Here is a 15,258-nt window from a genome sequence, read left to right as displayed (position 1 = left end):
GGGAGCCGGGCAAGGCCGGGAGCCGCGCACCGCCGCATGGCCGCCGTGGGGAAGGCATTCCTGCAGGAACCAGCGTAACCCGCAGCTCCTGCACTCACACACCGCTCACAGGGTTTAATTGCTCCTCGTTCCCAACGCAGGATTGGCTCCCAAGTGCCACACTCACCTTTGTCAATGAACTTCACGGAATGGACCTTCAGCTCAACCAGTTCCAACCCCCTGCCATGGGCACGGACACCTCACACTAAACTATGTCACCCAAAGCTTTGTTCAGCCTGGCCTTGAACACTGCCAGGGATGGGGCATTCACTTCTCTGGGCAACGTGTGCCAGTGCCTCACCATCCTCACAGTAAAGAACTTCCTCCTTATATCTAACCTAACTACCCCTGTTTAAGTTTGAACCCATTACCCCTGTAATCGGTTCACCTGTAATGGGTTCAAACTTAAAACAGTACTCTGCTACAGTATTTGTTTTAAATGAAGTGTCAAGACAATGTCTGAACTCCTAAAACGGTTATCCAGACCCCAGATGATCGGTTTTCTGTGTAAAAATACCTGGTTTTGTTAAAGCAGCGCTCAGGAGTGTATGTTATGTTATCATACAGATGAAAGACACAGGTAATTGACAAAGCAATGTAAAGCAGTCTGCTTTAAAGAAACAACCTTGCTACAAGCACACAGACTCACCTGGTAGAGCTTCTTCAACATTGCAGGACGAGACTGAAATTATAAAGATGGAACAGTACAAAGGACAAACGGCCTTGCTTTCTGTTTTGAATGGCTCAGCTAGCCACAATAACCTCTTTGATTCTAGAAGAGTAGTTTTATCTCTCCCCAGTGATATCAGTGTCAAAAGCAGTTACATGAAAACTCTGCAATACCCAAAAACTGCAGCTCTCTGTCCGTCCTCACCTGCAGAGCTAGGAAGCATGATACATAACAAGCAAGACGTAAGGGAGAAAATGAAGGCTTTTCCAAGTTGATTTTAATTTCAACTTAAGACAACATATTAATCTATCCAGAAACACCGGGAGTTACGGGTGAACGTTCAAAGTGGTTCCAGCAGCATGAACATTTCCTTCTGCCCATCAGCAGTGCATCTCTTATTGTGGGTTAACACACATATTCCACTTGCTCAGAAAGACTTTCATAGAATCCTGGAATGGTTTGGGTTGGAACGGACCTCAAAGCTCATCCAGTTCCAACCCCCTGCCATGGGCAGGGATACCTTTCACCAGAGCAGGTTGCTCCAAGCCCCTGTGTCCAACCTGGCCTTGAACACTGCCAGGGATGGGGCAGCCACAGCTTCTCTGGGCACGCTGTGCCAGCGCCTCAGCACCCTCACAGGGAAGAGCTTCTTCCTTAGAGAGAACTTTCTCTCCATATTCTGTACATCTCTATAAAGAAACGGATCACAGCTCGGGAGGCTGACTTCATGTGATGTGCCAGTGCACATCATCTCAAACATAGGCACACACCCTCTCTGAGGCACCCAAGACCCATGTCCCTCATCCTCTCTCCTCACAAGAACAGGTCATTGGCCCAGGAACACTGGGAAAACAGCTGGTGGTAAAAAGGAGCAGGGAGTCAAGTGTGTAAGCAGCAGCCTTCTTTCCAGCTGTCTGTCTCTGCAACAGCCTAAAGCTTCTGTACCCTCTGTCCTGCATAAGGAATTTCTGGCCCACAAAGATGAGCATGTGCTCTGATTCCTGTCATTAAAGCAATCTCTTAAAATATTAAATGGAAGCAACATTCTTTAAGAACACAGCTGTCATTTCAGACAATTCTATTTGAGTTAGTGTAAGGAATGGTCTAATGGAACAGCCAACATAGATAAAACCTTTAAAGCAAGCAACTCAAAAAAGCTTATTTTGTTGTTAAAAGAAAGTTTACAAAATCAGATGCTAACAGTAGCCTCTTCTGTGTTTCAAAGTCCAAGCACCATAAAGGCACAACACGTGCTTCTTCTGAACTGATTATTTTAATGAATTGACCCTTGGAGGATGCATCCAGCTCTGCAGACCAAAGGTTGAATGCATTAAAGAGAAGAAAGGCATACGTAAATCCTTTGGTGAAGACTCCTTGCTGCAGAAAACAATTCCCACAGCAGACTAACCATTTCCTGCTTTATTATTGACAAAATACTGAAGAAAATATTTCAGTAAAGATTTCTACTTAGTAACAATATATAAGTCTATTATACCAGAAAATATACCAGAATAAGCACTGTTGCTATCTGAAATACTCAAACTGACATATTTCACTTTAACATTTGGTTTTACAATTGCAACACAAACTCTATTACTTCCCCATGACCTCATGTCCAATGGAGTGCAGCTTTGACAAAGCTATTTAAAATATTAAAGGGACTTCTAGCTCCATTTTACTATTATTTTTAAGGGGGAAAGCCAGGTGTTGCTAACTGAAAATTTTAATCCATTAAAAATAGTTTACAAAATTTGAGGACTGACTTACTTTACCAAAGTAGGAAAAAGGGCTAACTAGCAACCAGTCGAAGAATTTGGTTCCGTAAGTATGTGCACAGCTGGTTCATCAAGTCTCTGTTCTGCCCTTCAACCCAATGCATTTCTACTAATACATCGTTTCCTTCTTTCTTGACATTCATTAAACACTTAAAGAGAAAACATCTACTAGTTTCTTTGGGGCTTTGTTCTTTTTCAACTGTCAGATTGCTAGATTCCTCTGAAGAGCAAGATTCCTCCTTAGCATTACTGGAACCTTTGCCAAGTGATGTTTCTCCCTGCTTTGCTTCTGTCTCCTCCTCCTTCACGTGCTCACCACATTCTTCTTTGGCAGCAGATTCTTCTGGTAGCTCATCACCTGTGGTCAACTGGACATCCTCATCAGGTGCCATAAACCCCATTTCAGAGTCTTCAGTCTTGGAGTTTTCACAGCCTGAATTATTGCTCTCACTCTTCTGGCTGGTTTTTTCCTCTTCCATTGCTTGCAGAACATCTTCAGAAGCTCGAGGAAGTTCTCGTAATTGCCTTACTCTCTCTCGTTTCTTTCTCCTCAAATGAATCCAGGAGTTTTCAATGGCAGTCACAAACAGGCTCACTTCATCTTTCCCACAGGGAACACGTTTGTGCTGAACCTATAGCAGAAAACAGCAGAACTTCATACTGTCCTCTCACACGTATGCTTTCAAGTAGGGTGTTGTTTTAACGTATAATACTTAATACTGTACCTTCAGATCAGTGAGAATCTTCTCTACCCAGGCTCTAACCACAGCAATGGCTTCTACAGCATCCCAACCCATAGCTGCAGCTTTGATGGATAACTCTTTGACTGTAGAAGCCAAAACCATAAATGTAATTGGTTTTCGTGGTTTTTCTAATTTTCTTCTTTTAGAGGGAGGTGACTAGAAGCAGAAAGAAAAACAAATTATAGTTATGCAGTGTTAGTGGGAGGACTTTTGTAGTCAGAAGACATGGGATTAAGAGGGATATGTTTTAGCGGTGGTCTTGGCAGTCCTGGGGTAATGGCTGGACTCAATGATCTTAAAGGTCTTTTCCAACCTGGTTGATTCTAGGATTCTATGAAGAGTAAAATGTAATCCACTAAACAGTCATTGACATGGCCTGTGTTTCACTTCAGAGAGTTTTAGATTAAAAACAGCTAACATGAAAATAAAACCAGCTAGCAGGATCATGCACCTTACACTAGCTTGATGGACATCTTCAGACGTTAGCCAAAAAGTTTCATTTGTTCCTTCAAACTATTCTCTGTGACCTGAAAAAGTGTGGTTACTCTTGAGAATAGTGCTAATATCCACATTTTGATGAAAGTTCACTGAAGATTAACTTGCATCTTCTATAAGGCTGGTTATTGTCTATACCTACCTTCCAGTATGTGTACATATGGATCCAGAAAAGCAACTGGCTCATGCAAGGGAAACAAGCTCCACTTATATTCTCATAGGCAAGTCTGAGATAGGCATGTTCAAGTCTAGTTGGTACCTAATCTATTCAGTAAATTAAAACTAAGTTCTCAGAGGGAAGCTTAAAGCTCAGATCTGGTCCCATACTTGGCATATTTCTAATACTACAACCTTGCTATTTGACGTATATTACAAATGATCCTTACTTTCACTGAAACCCACAGTAAGTTCCTATACAGGCTTCTTTTACCTTCCTAAACACTGGATATTCCTGAATCATATCTAATGATTGCTAACAGACTGGTGGCCAGTTAAGGAATCCCACCACACATCCAGTGTTCTGGTCCAAAGGACAATTTGTTTCACAGTGGTCCTAGTTCATTAGGCCCTTCTTCAAGTAAGAGGCAGAGATAACGACAAGCAAACCAGAATGAAGCAACTTACAGGTACTTGAACATCACTGTAGAAACTCCATGCCAGGGCCCATCTCATGGTGCGTCCTTGACAGAATTCAGTATGGGTAACTTTAGGAACCTGTGCAAAGCAGCAATACCAAACTTCATTCCATATTCATAAACAACACTGCTTTCCTGCACACATTTTCAAACATTTAAAAAACACAAAGTTAGCATAGAGTCATTTTCTCGTAACAGAAATGGAGATCCTTTCTGACATGGCTCATGGATGTCAGGTTGGATGTAAGGAAGAAGTTCTCTACTGCAAAGGTAGTGAGGCACTAGCACAGGTTGCCCAAAGAAGTGGTAAATGCTCCATCCCTGGCAGTGTTCAAGGCCAGGCCAGATGGAGCCTTGGGTGACATGGTCTAGGGTGAGGCATCCCTGCCCATGGCAGGGGGTTAGAACTGGATGATCTTAAGGTCTTTGCAACCCAAACCATTCTATGATTCCATGAAACACATTAAGACTATTATTATTTAAACTAATATTAAACTAATATTTAAACTAATATTAAACTTATAATTAAGCACCTAAACAACCAAGATGTCAGATACTTGAAATTTTGTGCCTAGTTCAGCATCTGCTTTTGGCACTGAATTTACAGACTCCCTTCTGGCCTGCAGTTCATCCTTCTGCGAACTGATTTCACAGGCATTATCTTTCCTTCCACCTTCCACCACATATAAGAACAGCTCTCTCAACCATTTTCTTTGTATGGAAATTAGAGAAGACTACACTTCCTCCAGAATGCCATTAAGAAACCCTTACACAGCCTTCTTGCATGAGAACAGTAGCAGAAGGTTCAATTTTACTTGGTGCCAGAACTGAACACAAAAAGCCCAGTGCTGCCTCTTGAATGATGTTAGCATTTCTTTTATCATGCAAATTGCTAGATTCCATGTTAGCTAAGAGGAAAGAGAGCTAGATTATAGTTTTGTGGTTGCTAACAACAGCCCTGTTAAAGTTATTTTAAAGCAGGATCCCTGTACATTCTAGCATGACAAAGACCTGCTCCTACATGTGATAAAAACATAAATCTGGAGACAATATGTTCTACTTACGTATCAGCTTTGAACCTACAATAATTAAATCTCAAACACTTTGAGTGCTTCCCTAACAAGGAATCACAGTTTCATCTTGCAAATAAAAACCTCAGTAAAATAATTCAATAATAATTACCCACATGCACTGGAACACAGTATATATTGTACAGAACATATACAGGACTACGCACAAACTCACCCCTTGGATTCGAAGTTCCTCTTTCAATGGTGCTAAACTGCATTTCTTCCCCAACATGCAACTGTACCATCTGCAAAGAAGACATTAACAAAGTATGTTACAAAGACAGGTCAACTGAAAGTGGCCACTACCAGGAAGCTACTTGCTTCAGAAACCTGCAAGAACAGTAGATTTCAAAAACACAAAAAGACAACAACAAAAATCACACTCTTAAACATAGCAGCTAGGACATGCTACAACATATATTGGAACAGAAAGCTTAAAGACAAACTGGACAGGGGAACCTCTTTGAGGTTTTAGTAAATAAATGCTCCATCCCTGGCACACCTGGCAATGTTCAAGATCAGGCTAGACAGAGTCTTGGATGACATGGTCTAGGGTGAGGTATCCCTGCCCATGGCAGGGGGGTGGAACTGTACGATCTTAAGGTCCTTTCCAACCCAAACCATTCTATGATTGTATGAAATATATTAACGCTATTATTGAAACAGCAGCTAACCAACCAAGAATCTTGTTTCCAAGAGTGACTTCAATTATGAGGAAAATGTTACCCCTTTCAATAATTTGTTTCAATTTCTCCACTTTCTTTGGAGAATGAATCAGAAGAAGACGGAATATTCAACTATTGACAAACATTTGTGCCTCAGAAACACTCGACTACCACTTCTGCTCATTTCTAACTTGATATATGGGATTCCATCACCTAAACCACACTTCATCAGGAAACACAAACAGGGGAAAAAAGGAAAGACATTTTCCCTTCTCATGAATCTCATCCTTCCACCCAGCTCGTCCTTTAATATATCTAAATGTTACACCTCTGCTCCTCATCTCAATCACTAGTAGAGCTCAACAATCCCCTCTTCCATACTTATTTGATGACTGGATCCAAAAAGCTTATTCATAAATTAAATGTTAAAGAGTGCCCAGTTATCAAAGGACACTTTTTTCAAGAATATGCATTTAAGCTGAAGACAAGCACTTTAATTGCTCACATACACAAATTAAATATATTGTAAACTACACTGCCCTTTGGTGGAGTTGTCAAACCTCATCTTTAACAAAATAGAAAACAGCATTTGAAGTGAACTGTTCTTTCTGTAACAGACTCTTATTTTCCCTAACTATGATACAAAGTTAGCATCTGGGGTATGTTCTATGCTTTAAGCAATTTACCAGATGTATCAGATGAAGAGATACCCTCCTCTTTCCTAGAGAAGTGATGTTGCCAAGAGGAGCAATACAGGGATGATGCATTCCTCATAATTCCATCTCACCTTTTCAAGGCAAAGACTTCTTGCCTTGAAAGTAATATCAGTCAGTTCTCTACTATATTTGCTCTTCCTTTGAAGGTCATCGAGTGGCAACTTATCAAAAGCAAGTTTCTCCTGGATCCACACACAACATGTGGAACAAGAAATCATGTTGCTATAGCCTTTCAATAAGTCACCACAGATGCATCCTCTGCCCTACCTTAGAGAACCACTTCTGAACATCAAAACCTCTTATTTTACCACTCTGACATACTATCTATCCCACTTTTATATTTTGTAAGACTTGAGGGTGACAAAGAAAGGAAGACCATAATGTAAATAATAAAAAAAAAAAAAGGCCCCAAAAAGCCACACATTTCAAGGTTTGCAAAACTGCAGCCTCTGCAAAGGTTCTCAACTGTTTTCAAAACACTAGAAGATAGAAGCATTTCTAACAGAGCCCAATGCAGTTTTGCTTTGCCCTGTTCTTTCCCAAAACTGAATATAGCCTGATTTTTTTCAGGTCCATTACTAGAAAACAAGCATTCTAAAGAAAAATGTTGGTATTAGACAGATGAAGGTTTTAAGGCAATGCTAAGCCTAGAAGGGCCTGAACAAGCCAAAAACAAAACACTTCTTCAATGTACAAAAAGCAAACTGTATTTCCTCTGCTTAGGGCACTGATGAAACTGCAGCAACACGCACACGCAAAGAAATTAGTAGCTGTAATTTAGAAGGGTATTAGAACAAAACCAAAAAACTAAAAGGAAGCTTCCAGAAGAGCCAGAATCATAATGTACAGAACTGGGGGAGCGGAAGTCTGATAGGCAGAAAACTGAGGATGTGCCATCTGTTCATCTTGTTCAACAGAAGATCTCGCTGTTTTTTCCTGCAGCTTATGTTCACCCAAAACAGCATTCAGTACAATAGTGTCCTTTAGCTGCAAGTTACCAACATTCTGCCACAAAAAGACAGAAACTTTTAGATCATGAACAGGCAATGTCATAAATACACCCCTAACCCAGAAGCCCTTAAGAATCCACCTGACTGTCTTTACAAGCATGTGTGCTAATTCAGCTGCAAGCTGCAGGTGTCACTTGTACAGGGTTTTTTTTGGCCTCCAATGATAAGTTGTAACCTTTTCATGCTCAAGAACAACTAATCTTACATAAACTGAGACTGATCTGTAATGTGTGTGTATCATTAAACAAACCAAACAGATACTAACAGACAACAGGTATATTCATACTTAAAATATCTGTTTCTTTGGCAGAAATCCTGTGCAAATGATAAAAGGGGGTTGATTTGGTGTTTTTTAACTAGAACAAAGCACTTACCGTAACCTCTTTTTAAGCTGTAGACTATCGTGAATAATCCTTTTGACAAATTCTAGCTCTCCCCCCTCAGCCATGATTTCTGTGATCCCTCCTGTATTCACAGAACTGGGAGGAGGACGCCGTGGATTTCGAGAATTCACTCCCTGGATGAAAAAGAACACTTGAGATGAACATTTAATGAAACATTAGGCTGCTTTATACGCTGCTTCCTGCCTCAAAGTTTAATGGGTAGCAAGCACCTCTAGTTACCCTCCCCACCCCATAATAACCATGGATAATAGAGAAATACATTCAAAATAAGCATAACTGAGTGAATTCCCTACAATCTCAAACCTAGGTAAGTTACTTGTCACTTCACTATCCTGCTAATAAGAAATAAGTGGTTCAAACACATATAAGACATGCTAGTTACATGCTTCTACACAATACATAGTGTTCAATCTCAACACTTAAATTTTTTGTGCCCTATATTATACAGTTACATTTCTGACTGTATTCAGGGAATATTGAAAGAACTGTTCTGACATGTATGATATTGCTTAGATCACTAAGGAAACAAAAAGCACAGACAGGCACAATGCCAGAAGCTATTCCAGGCACCTGATTTTGGATGTAGTAGCTATTTTCCAAACTAATGCTCTAAGACAGCAAGAACCTGTGAAAGAATTCTACAGATCATCCTCCACTTTAGAAAGGGCAACATTTAACTTTTTCAGAACTCCTTCGGAACCAGTGGGTATGGAAAAAGAAAACTTAAATGCTGTGTCATAATGATTTGGGATTTTCCACTCAATCTGTCAAGGGAAGAGGTTAAATTGGTGCTACCCTCCCACTCACTGACCACTGAGTATATGCAACATTTAGCTTATTCGTTTACCTTTGCTTCCAGCTGGTTGGCAAAAAAGGGGGGGTTGCACATGCAGAAATCATAAATGATCTCAGATTCTTCTTTCAGTGCATCCATTAGAAGAGTCTTCTGTGGTACCTTAACCACTAATAGAAAACAGGAATTTCATCAGTAAGGAACTTCGTATTTTATCTAGCATGACATTCACATTTCAGTGTGTCCTGAAACAATACACCGTATAAAAACCGTACTTTCTAAACAATACTTTCTACCAAAAACTGTTAACAAATCTCAACATGCAAAAAGAGACTTCAGGTCAAGGATTAGCATACAAACAAATTGTATGTTTATATACAGTAGCAGAATTACACCAGGCTGTTTAAAACAATTAGAACTGCTGACTTATACTGAGCTCTCTGATGCAACTACAAACACACCAAAACCACTGTAGTCTTAAACATACTGTAGTCTTAAATAACTTATCAGAATCAGAACAAAAGAAATAGATAAGAGTTCCTTTCTGGAAAACATTCTGCTTATTAGGGTCCACCATCACAAGGATGAAAGCAAACATCCAATGTAGATCTCCACTGCCTTTTCCCAAATGCTGTTATCATTCCCTTGGAAACTGTGGTCAAGTCCTGTAACACACATGATGAAGACCATAGAAACTCCAGCCCAGGGAGCAAGAATTTAAATATGGATGAAGTCCAGTTAAAGCATGCGTAAAGATTACTAGAAGAAGGACTTCTTATAGACTTTGCCAGTCCTGCAACTCACAGATATTGCACACAGAATGAAGATATTTACAACAGAGGCAGAAGACATTCCTCTCTGTCTAACATTCACCATGTTTATCACAATCCTAAGAAAACAAAGTCATTAGGGTAGCAGACTATCACCAAGGTGTTCAGGTGATATGTAGCAAGAATAATACCTAGAACACCAACTAACTTCAAAACCACAGTTCTGTAAGTCACAAGCATTTCAGAGTACAGAAATCTATAGACAAGAGAGAAACAAATTTTAACTCCTATGAAAATATAAGGATTGTTCATTTTAAAATACATTAACAGACTGTTTACTGGCTTATAATCTAAGTTAAACACTTGGCATTTCTCCCTGTATTAAGTTCTTCACATTTAAAATTACTGACATTGAAATGTGATGCTTTATCTTTGTGTATCTGTTCTGTTTCCCTTGTAACACTGTCCTGCACAACATCCTTGTCTCTAAACTGGAGAGACACAAATTTGATGGATGGACCACCCGGCGCTACTAAATATGTTATTACCTCGTACCTTTTATAAGATCAGACAAGTTATTCTGTTCCACATTTTTCTTGGCATAATTGAAGCACATATCATCCACTTCTGTTGCAAGAAAATACCAGCCATTCAGAGTTGCTCCTAGCAGCGGGTATATGCAAGATGCCCCTGTCCCTGCAGAAGTGAAAAGGCATGAGAAAGGCAAAAGAAGTCTCTGCTATCATACACAGTGTGGCTGTTAAGTATGTGTTTTTTACAACAAAAAGAACTGATTTCAGAAAGTATTGATTAATAATCATCTGCTACTCAGTTCTTTAATGAACTTCATCTTCTTGATCTGAAATACAGCATTGTCAAATATACATTTTTAATAAAATAAAGAATTTAATAATCTGGAATACAATTTTTTAGTAAATTATCAACCTCTTTTTTTTTTTCTATATGACAGTGATTAATTTATATAGCAAAAGCCGAATATATTCTGGTTTTACTGGGGAAAAAAAAAAAAGAAGAACCTATCAATCACATATATATTTTTCTTCTGCATTTTTCTATTATCTGCCACAAATAAATTACTTCAATGAATACAACAATCCCCAATCAAAAACCAAACCCACAACCAGAGAAACCCTACAAACATTTCTGTTCCATAGAATCACAGAATGGTTTGGGGTGTCAAGATCATGCAGTTCCAACCCCCTGCCATGGGCAGGGACTCCTCACTCTAGACCACATCACCTTGAACACTGCTACCACTTCTCTGGGCAACCTGCTCCAGGGCCTCACCACCCTCAAACTTTATTTCCCTAGTTCCCAAAATGGTCGAAGAAACAGAAACGACAATTAAGACATCTAAAAAGATAGATGCAACAGATAAAAATTTGGTAACAAACAGAAAGACACAACAGCACAAAATAATTCCTCCTCATAATTACAGCCTATCTAGGTGATCATGTTACCCATGACAGTCAAACCTAGGACTAATGAGATACAAGGGAAAGGTACCTCACCACCACAAACCTTGAGTTCAGAGGCGTATCATGAGTCTACTGTTATACTGACTTACTGAAGCAGAACTAACAAAATCTGTCAGTGTACAAAAGCGTGTGTTTATTTGAGGCACTCCTGCAACATCCACATTCCTCCTGGATGACTTACTGCTCCCCAAGAGTTGGAACATCAACACTCATTGCAGACTCAAACTGAAGATTTTGCAATATTTGGAGGATTTAAAGGATCTGTCTCTTCTACCCATGATGAAGTTCATAGAAATTGTTTTCAAAAACGAAACCTACTACCAAATGCATACAAGCTGGCTAACAAGTTTAAAAGTTATGAAAGGAAAGCATGTGATGATACAAAGCTTGTATGCATCACAAATCCAGCTAAAAGTACACATCAGTACGTTTCAGGAGATCAAAAATTCTACTAAAAAGAAAAAAATAAATCATAATAGCAAACACCAAGAAAACAGTACCAAACTTTGAGGGAGTCAGTAACTTCCAAGTTTTAATGTCAACTATTAAAACACAAGTTAGAGAGGAAATTCCAGCTTCTCTCAATTTCATTATGAGTTCATTTCAGCAGAAAATAACCTTCAAAAACAAACCTTTGAAATCTTAAGGGAAGAATCTATCAACAAAAAAAAAGGTGTGAACTAAATCAAAACATACTATGACACATGCCTTTTAAATAATTCATGCAGAATCACCCAAAATGTGGACTCCAAATGCCAGTTTTATTATCTATAAGTGGAATATAGTTTCTACCTCTTACAGAGCTTGCCATTTTTTTTCTAATGAAAACCAAATTCTGTGCCTAAGTGTACATCTTATAAACGCACATCTCTACTGAGTAACTGTTCACATTAATCTGCTGCTTTATCCATATTGTCCAGATATGACCAAGTAGGAGGTGGCTATAGGTGATCTGTGCCTGGTCTCTGCTCCCAAGTAACAAGTGACAGGACAAGAGGAAACGGCCTCAAGCTGTACCAGGGGAGGTTCAGACTGGGTATCAGGCGCAACTCCTTCCCCAAAGGGTGCTCAGGCATTGGAACAAGCTGCCCAGGGCAGTGCTGCAGTTACCATCCCTGGAAGTGTTCACACACCGTGCAGATGAGGCCCTCGGTGACATGGGTTAGTGGCGGCCTTGGCAGTGCTGGGGAACGGTTGGACTTGAGCTTAAAGGACTGTTCCAACCTCTTTGATTTTATGATTCAATAATCCAGACATTGAAACTGAACAAATGGCACTGGAGACAACATCATCCACCTGTAGATGCTCAGTCCAGTTTAAAAAATATTTTGTTTTCAACAATAAACAGAAAATCTTTGACCATCTACAACCAAAACACAGCTTTGCCAGCATTTGCCCTAGTTTCCAACTAAGCCCCTTTTCCAATTTAGCTCATAAAAATAGCTGCATTGGGAGAAAAAAAAATAAAATGCAGTTTATAAAGAGAGATCATTCATCTGTCAAATACAACTGGAACAACAGAAAAACACTATTAAAAGGAATGCTAGAAAACATTGCTATGCAACTCACAAACTCATGTAGAAATCTAATGCAAAGTTAGTAACGGCTAACATAATTCACTACTTAGAAGACTGAGAAGAATTGCCATTTTGTTTTAATTCCTTTGAAGTGACATTGTTGCCTGTGTTAGTGGCAGTACCATTTTTACCTACCACACAAAGCTATGCTCAAGAAAGCTCAAGGCCACAAAAAGCTGAACAGTTGCCTGATATGGCCGTGCTTGTGTTTGTGCAGAGAAACCCTGCCCACCAAGAAACCAAATGAGACACCAATGCAGTCAGGCTGCCCATTTCCCCATGGCAAGCACATCTCAGCTTTTTCTGTCTCTCAAAACTCACGTTTAGATATAAACGTGCTACAAGCCTCACCAGCTAGTTTTACTGACAGCAAACAGCACACCAAACGTTCTGTTTTACCAAGTACCTATATCAATGCCTCGTCTGACGACTCGCTCGCCAGCATCCTGGTGACCGATGAGATCCTCCACCCAGTGGATGTAGTTCAGCCTCAAGGGAACGGTCGGAATAAGCCTTTCCACAGGGATGTCAATCGTAAGGCCAAAATCCTCCTTCAGGAGGGTGCACGTTAGAGCTCTCACCGCCTCGGGGTCCTTGAAGTTCAGGCTGAAAGGTACAAATCAGGGCTTAAATCGGAGACAGCCCCCTCCCGCTCCTGCTCGCCACACACAGCCAGGCCCGGCCCGGCCCGGCCTACCCCCGCCACCGCGCGGGCCGTACCTCACCCTGCCGGTGAGGGTGGTCTGCACATGCTGCTGGAACTCGGGGTACTTGCCCGCCAGGTAGGCGAAGTCGGGCGGCTTGTCCTTGTACCGGTTGCGAGCGTGCATGGACTTGTTGAGGGCCATGGCGGCGGGGAGAGGGGCGGGGAAGGGGAACCAGCGCCGCAGCGGGGCGGGAGAACGTCCTCCCCCGCCACAAGCGGGCGGACCGACCGACCCAGCTCCCGGCGCGCACTGCGGTGCCTTGGAGCGTACCAAGGAGCAGCAGGCGGCGGGGGGTGGAGGGAGGCGGGCACCGTTCCGCTCCCACCGTAGCGCAGGGCGCTGAAGGGGAGCGGTGAGTCCGTGTAGGGCGGATAGAGAAGCGACCAATACACTTCACCTGAGTGTTCTATATACATTCAACGCCTCAGAGTTAGATACTCAATGAGTAATAAAGATAAAAGAATAAAATGATGCAAGCAGCTGGAAGTCCTGTTCAGGCTCAGACCACTCTTGGATATTCACAGCCATCACCTGCACATCACCTCCACAACTTTGAAGAGATCTTTAAGCCTGGAGGAATGGCTTTAACCTGCCAGAGGGTAGACTGAGATGAGCACTTAGGCAGAAGGTCTTCCCTGTCAGGGTGCTCAGGGGCTTACACAGGGGGCCGAGAGAAGCTGAGCCTGCCCCATCCCTGGCAGTGTTCAAGGCCAGGTTGGACACAGGGCACTGGAGCACCCTGCTGTAGTGGAAGGTGTTCAATAAGAGCAGTCCAGTAACTAAGGTATAACACAAACCACTCCTGCTACCACCAATAATAATGACAAGGGAAATAACAAGGGAAGAGAATACAACCACTCACCACCCACTGACCAATGCCCCGCACAACGCCAGCAGTGAGCTAACCCTTCCAGGTAACCACCACCAGTTTATATAGTGGGCATGACGTGCTGTGGTATGCAATACCTCTTTGGCTAGTTTGGGTCAGGTGTCCTGTCTCTGCTTCCTCCTGGCTTCCCCTCCTCCCTGGCAGAGCATGAGACTCAGAAGGTCCTTGGTCAATGTAGGCGTTACTGAGCAGCAGCTAAAACCATCGGTGCTATCAGCGCTGTTCCCAGGCTGAAAGTCAAAACCACAGCACTGCACCAGCTACTAAGAAGGAGAAAAATGACTGCTACTGCTGAACCCAGGACATTATCATACAGTTGTGCTTAGTGAACATTAATTATGAAAGACAATGTGTATTACAGTGAGCTTTGTACTGTCTCCTTTGATTAAAAAATTAGAAGGAAAAAGAATCAGCCTCAACTAAAATAGGATGTAACCATAACAAAACAAAGCTTTACCTCAGTTCCTGGCTTTGTCACTGACTTCCAAGTTTCCCAATCAGTGGAGTCAGAACAGTCCTTACTGCATTAACATGGTGCTTTGGTTCCTCAGGCAGAGTCCTGTGAGATTAGCTTTAACATTTAACCTACTACTTTAAGATATTTCCTCTTTAAAAAGCCAAACACAAATCAAAATGACTCATTGCGTATTGTTTAAAGTCACTTTAAATATGCCACCTTCTCCTCTGACTCTTGCATATCTGAGAAGACCTGCAGCCCACTTTAAGTTCAGTCCTAATTCCTGCCCTCAGTCAGCATCCTGTGATTTATGGGCAGATAAGCTTTATATACAGGAGTTCATA

The 15,258-nt window shown here is 41.3% G+C and overlaps 1 protein-coding gene across 2 annotated transcripts; it reads right to left on the bottom strand.

The window, feature by feature from the left end:
* Positions 1–1,963: 1,963 nt before the first annotated feature.
* Positions 1,964–13,726, bottom strand: METTL16 (methyltransferase 16, RNA N6-adenosine). Of its 2 annotated transcripts, none has more exons than XM_061365400.1 (9): positions 13,587–13,726; positions 13,268–13,467; positions 10,341–10,481; positions 9,070–9,185; positions 8,193–8,335; positions 5,603–5,672; positions 4,347–4,436; positions 3,210–3,383; positions 1,964–3,116 (listed from the first exon to the last, which is right to left on the bottom strand). In XM_061365400.1, exons 1-9 carry the CDS (start codon positions 13,610–13,612, stop codon positions 2,499–2,501), a joined length of 1,578 nt encoding a protein of 525 aa, XP_061221384.1. In that variant the 5' UTR covers positions 13,613–13,726; the 3' UTR covers positions 1,964–2,498. The 2 variants fall into 2 exon arrangements, with proteins under 2 accessions (XP_061221384.1, XP_061221383.1); XM_061365399.1 differs by having other exon boundaries at positions 13,582–13,713.
* Positions 13,727–15,258: the final 1,532 nt, after the last annotated feature.

The sequence above is a fragment of the Neopsephotus bourkii genome, unplaced genomic scaffold, assembly GCF_033783945.1.
Source record: "Neopsephotus bourkii isolate Nb327-2 ecotype Australia unplaced genomic scaffold, CSIRO-AGI_Nbou_v1 NB_1287, whole genome shotgun sequence".
In the NCBI taxonomy this organism is placed as follows: Eukaryota; Metazoa; Chordata; class Aves; order Psittaciformes; family Psittacidae; genus Neopsephotus; species Neopsephotus bourkii.
This window is presented reverse-complemented; position numbering and strand designations above follow the sequence as displayed.

What these genes read in the sequence shown, in the direction of transcription:
- METTL16 (XM_061365399.1), bottom strand. Translation starts at nt 13,709, where the DNA reads ATGGCCCTCAACAAGTCCATGCACGCTCGCAACCGGTACAAGGACAAG. An exon ending in AGGAACTTCGAATCCAAGGG is followed by an intron (nt 4,437 to 5,602) that starts GTGAGTTTGTGC and finishes TGCTTTGCACAG; the next exon opens with GTTCCTAAAGTTACCCATAC. An exon ending in AGATTCTCACTGATCTGAAG is followed by an intron (nt 3,117 to 3,209) that starts GTACAGTATTAA and finishes TTTCTGCTATAG; the next exon opens with GTTCAGCACAAACGTGTTCC.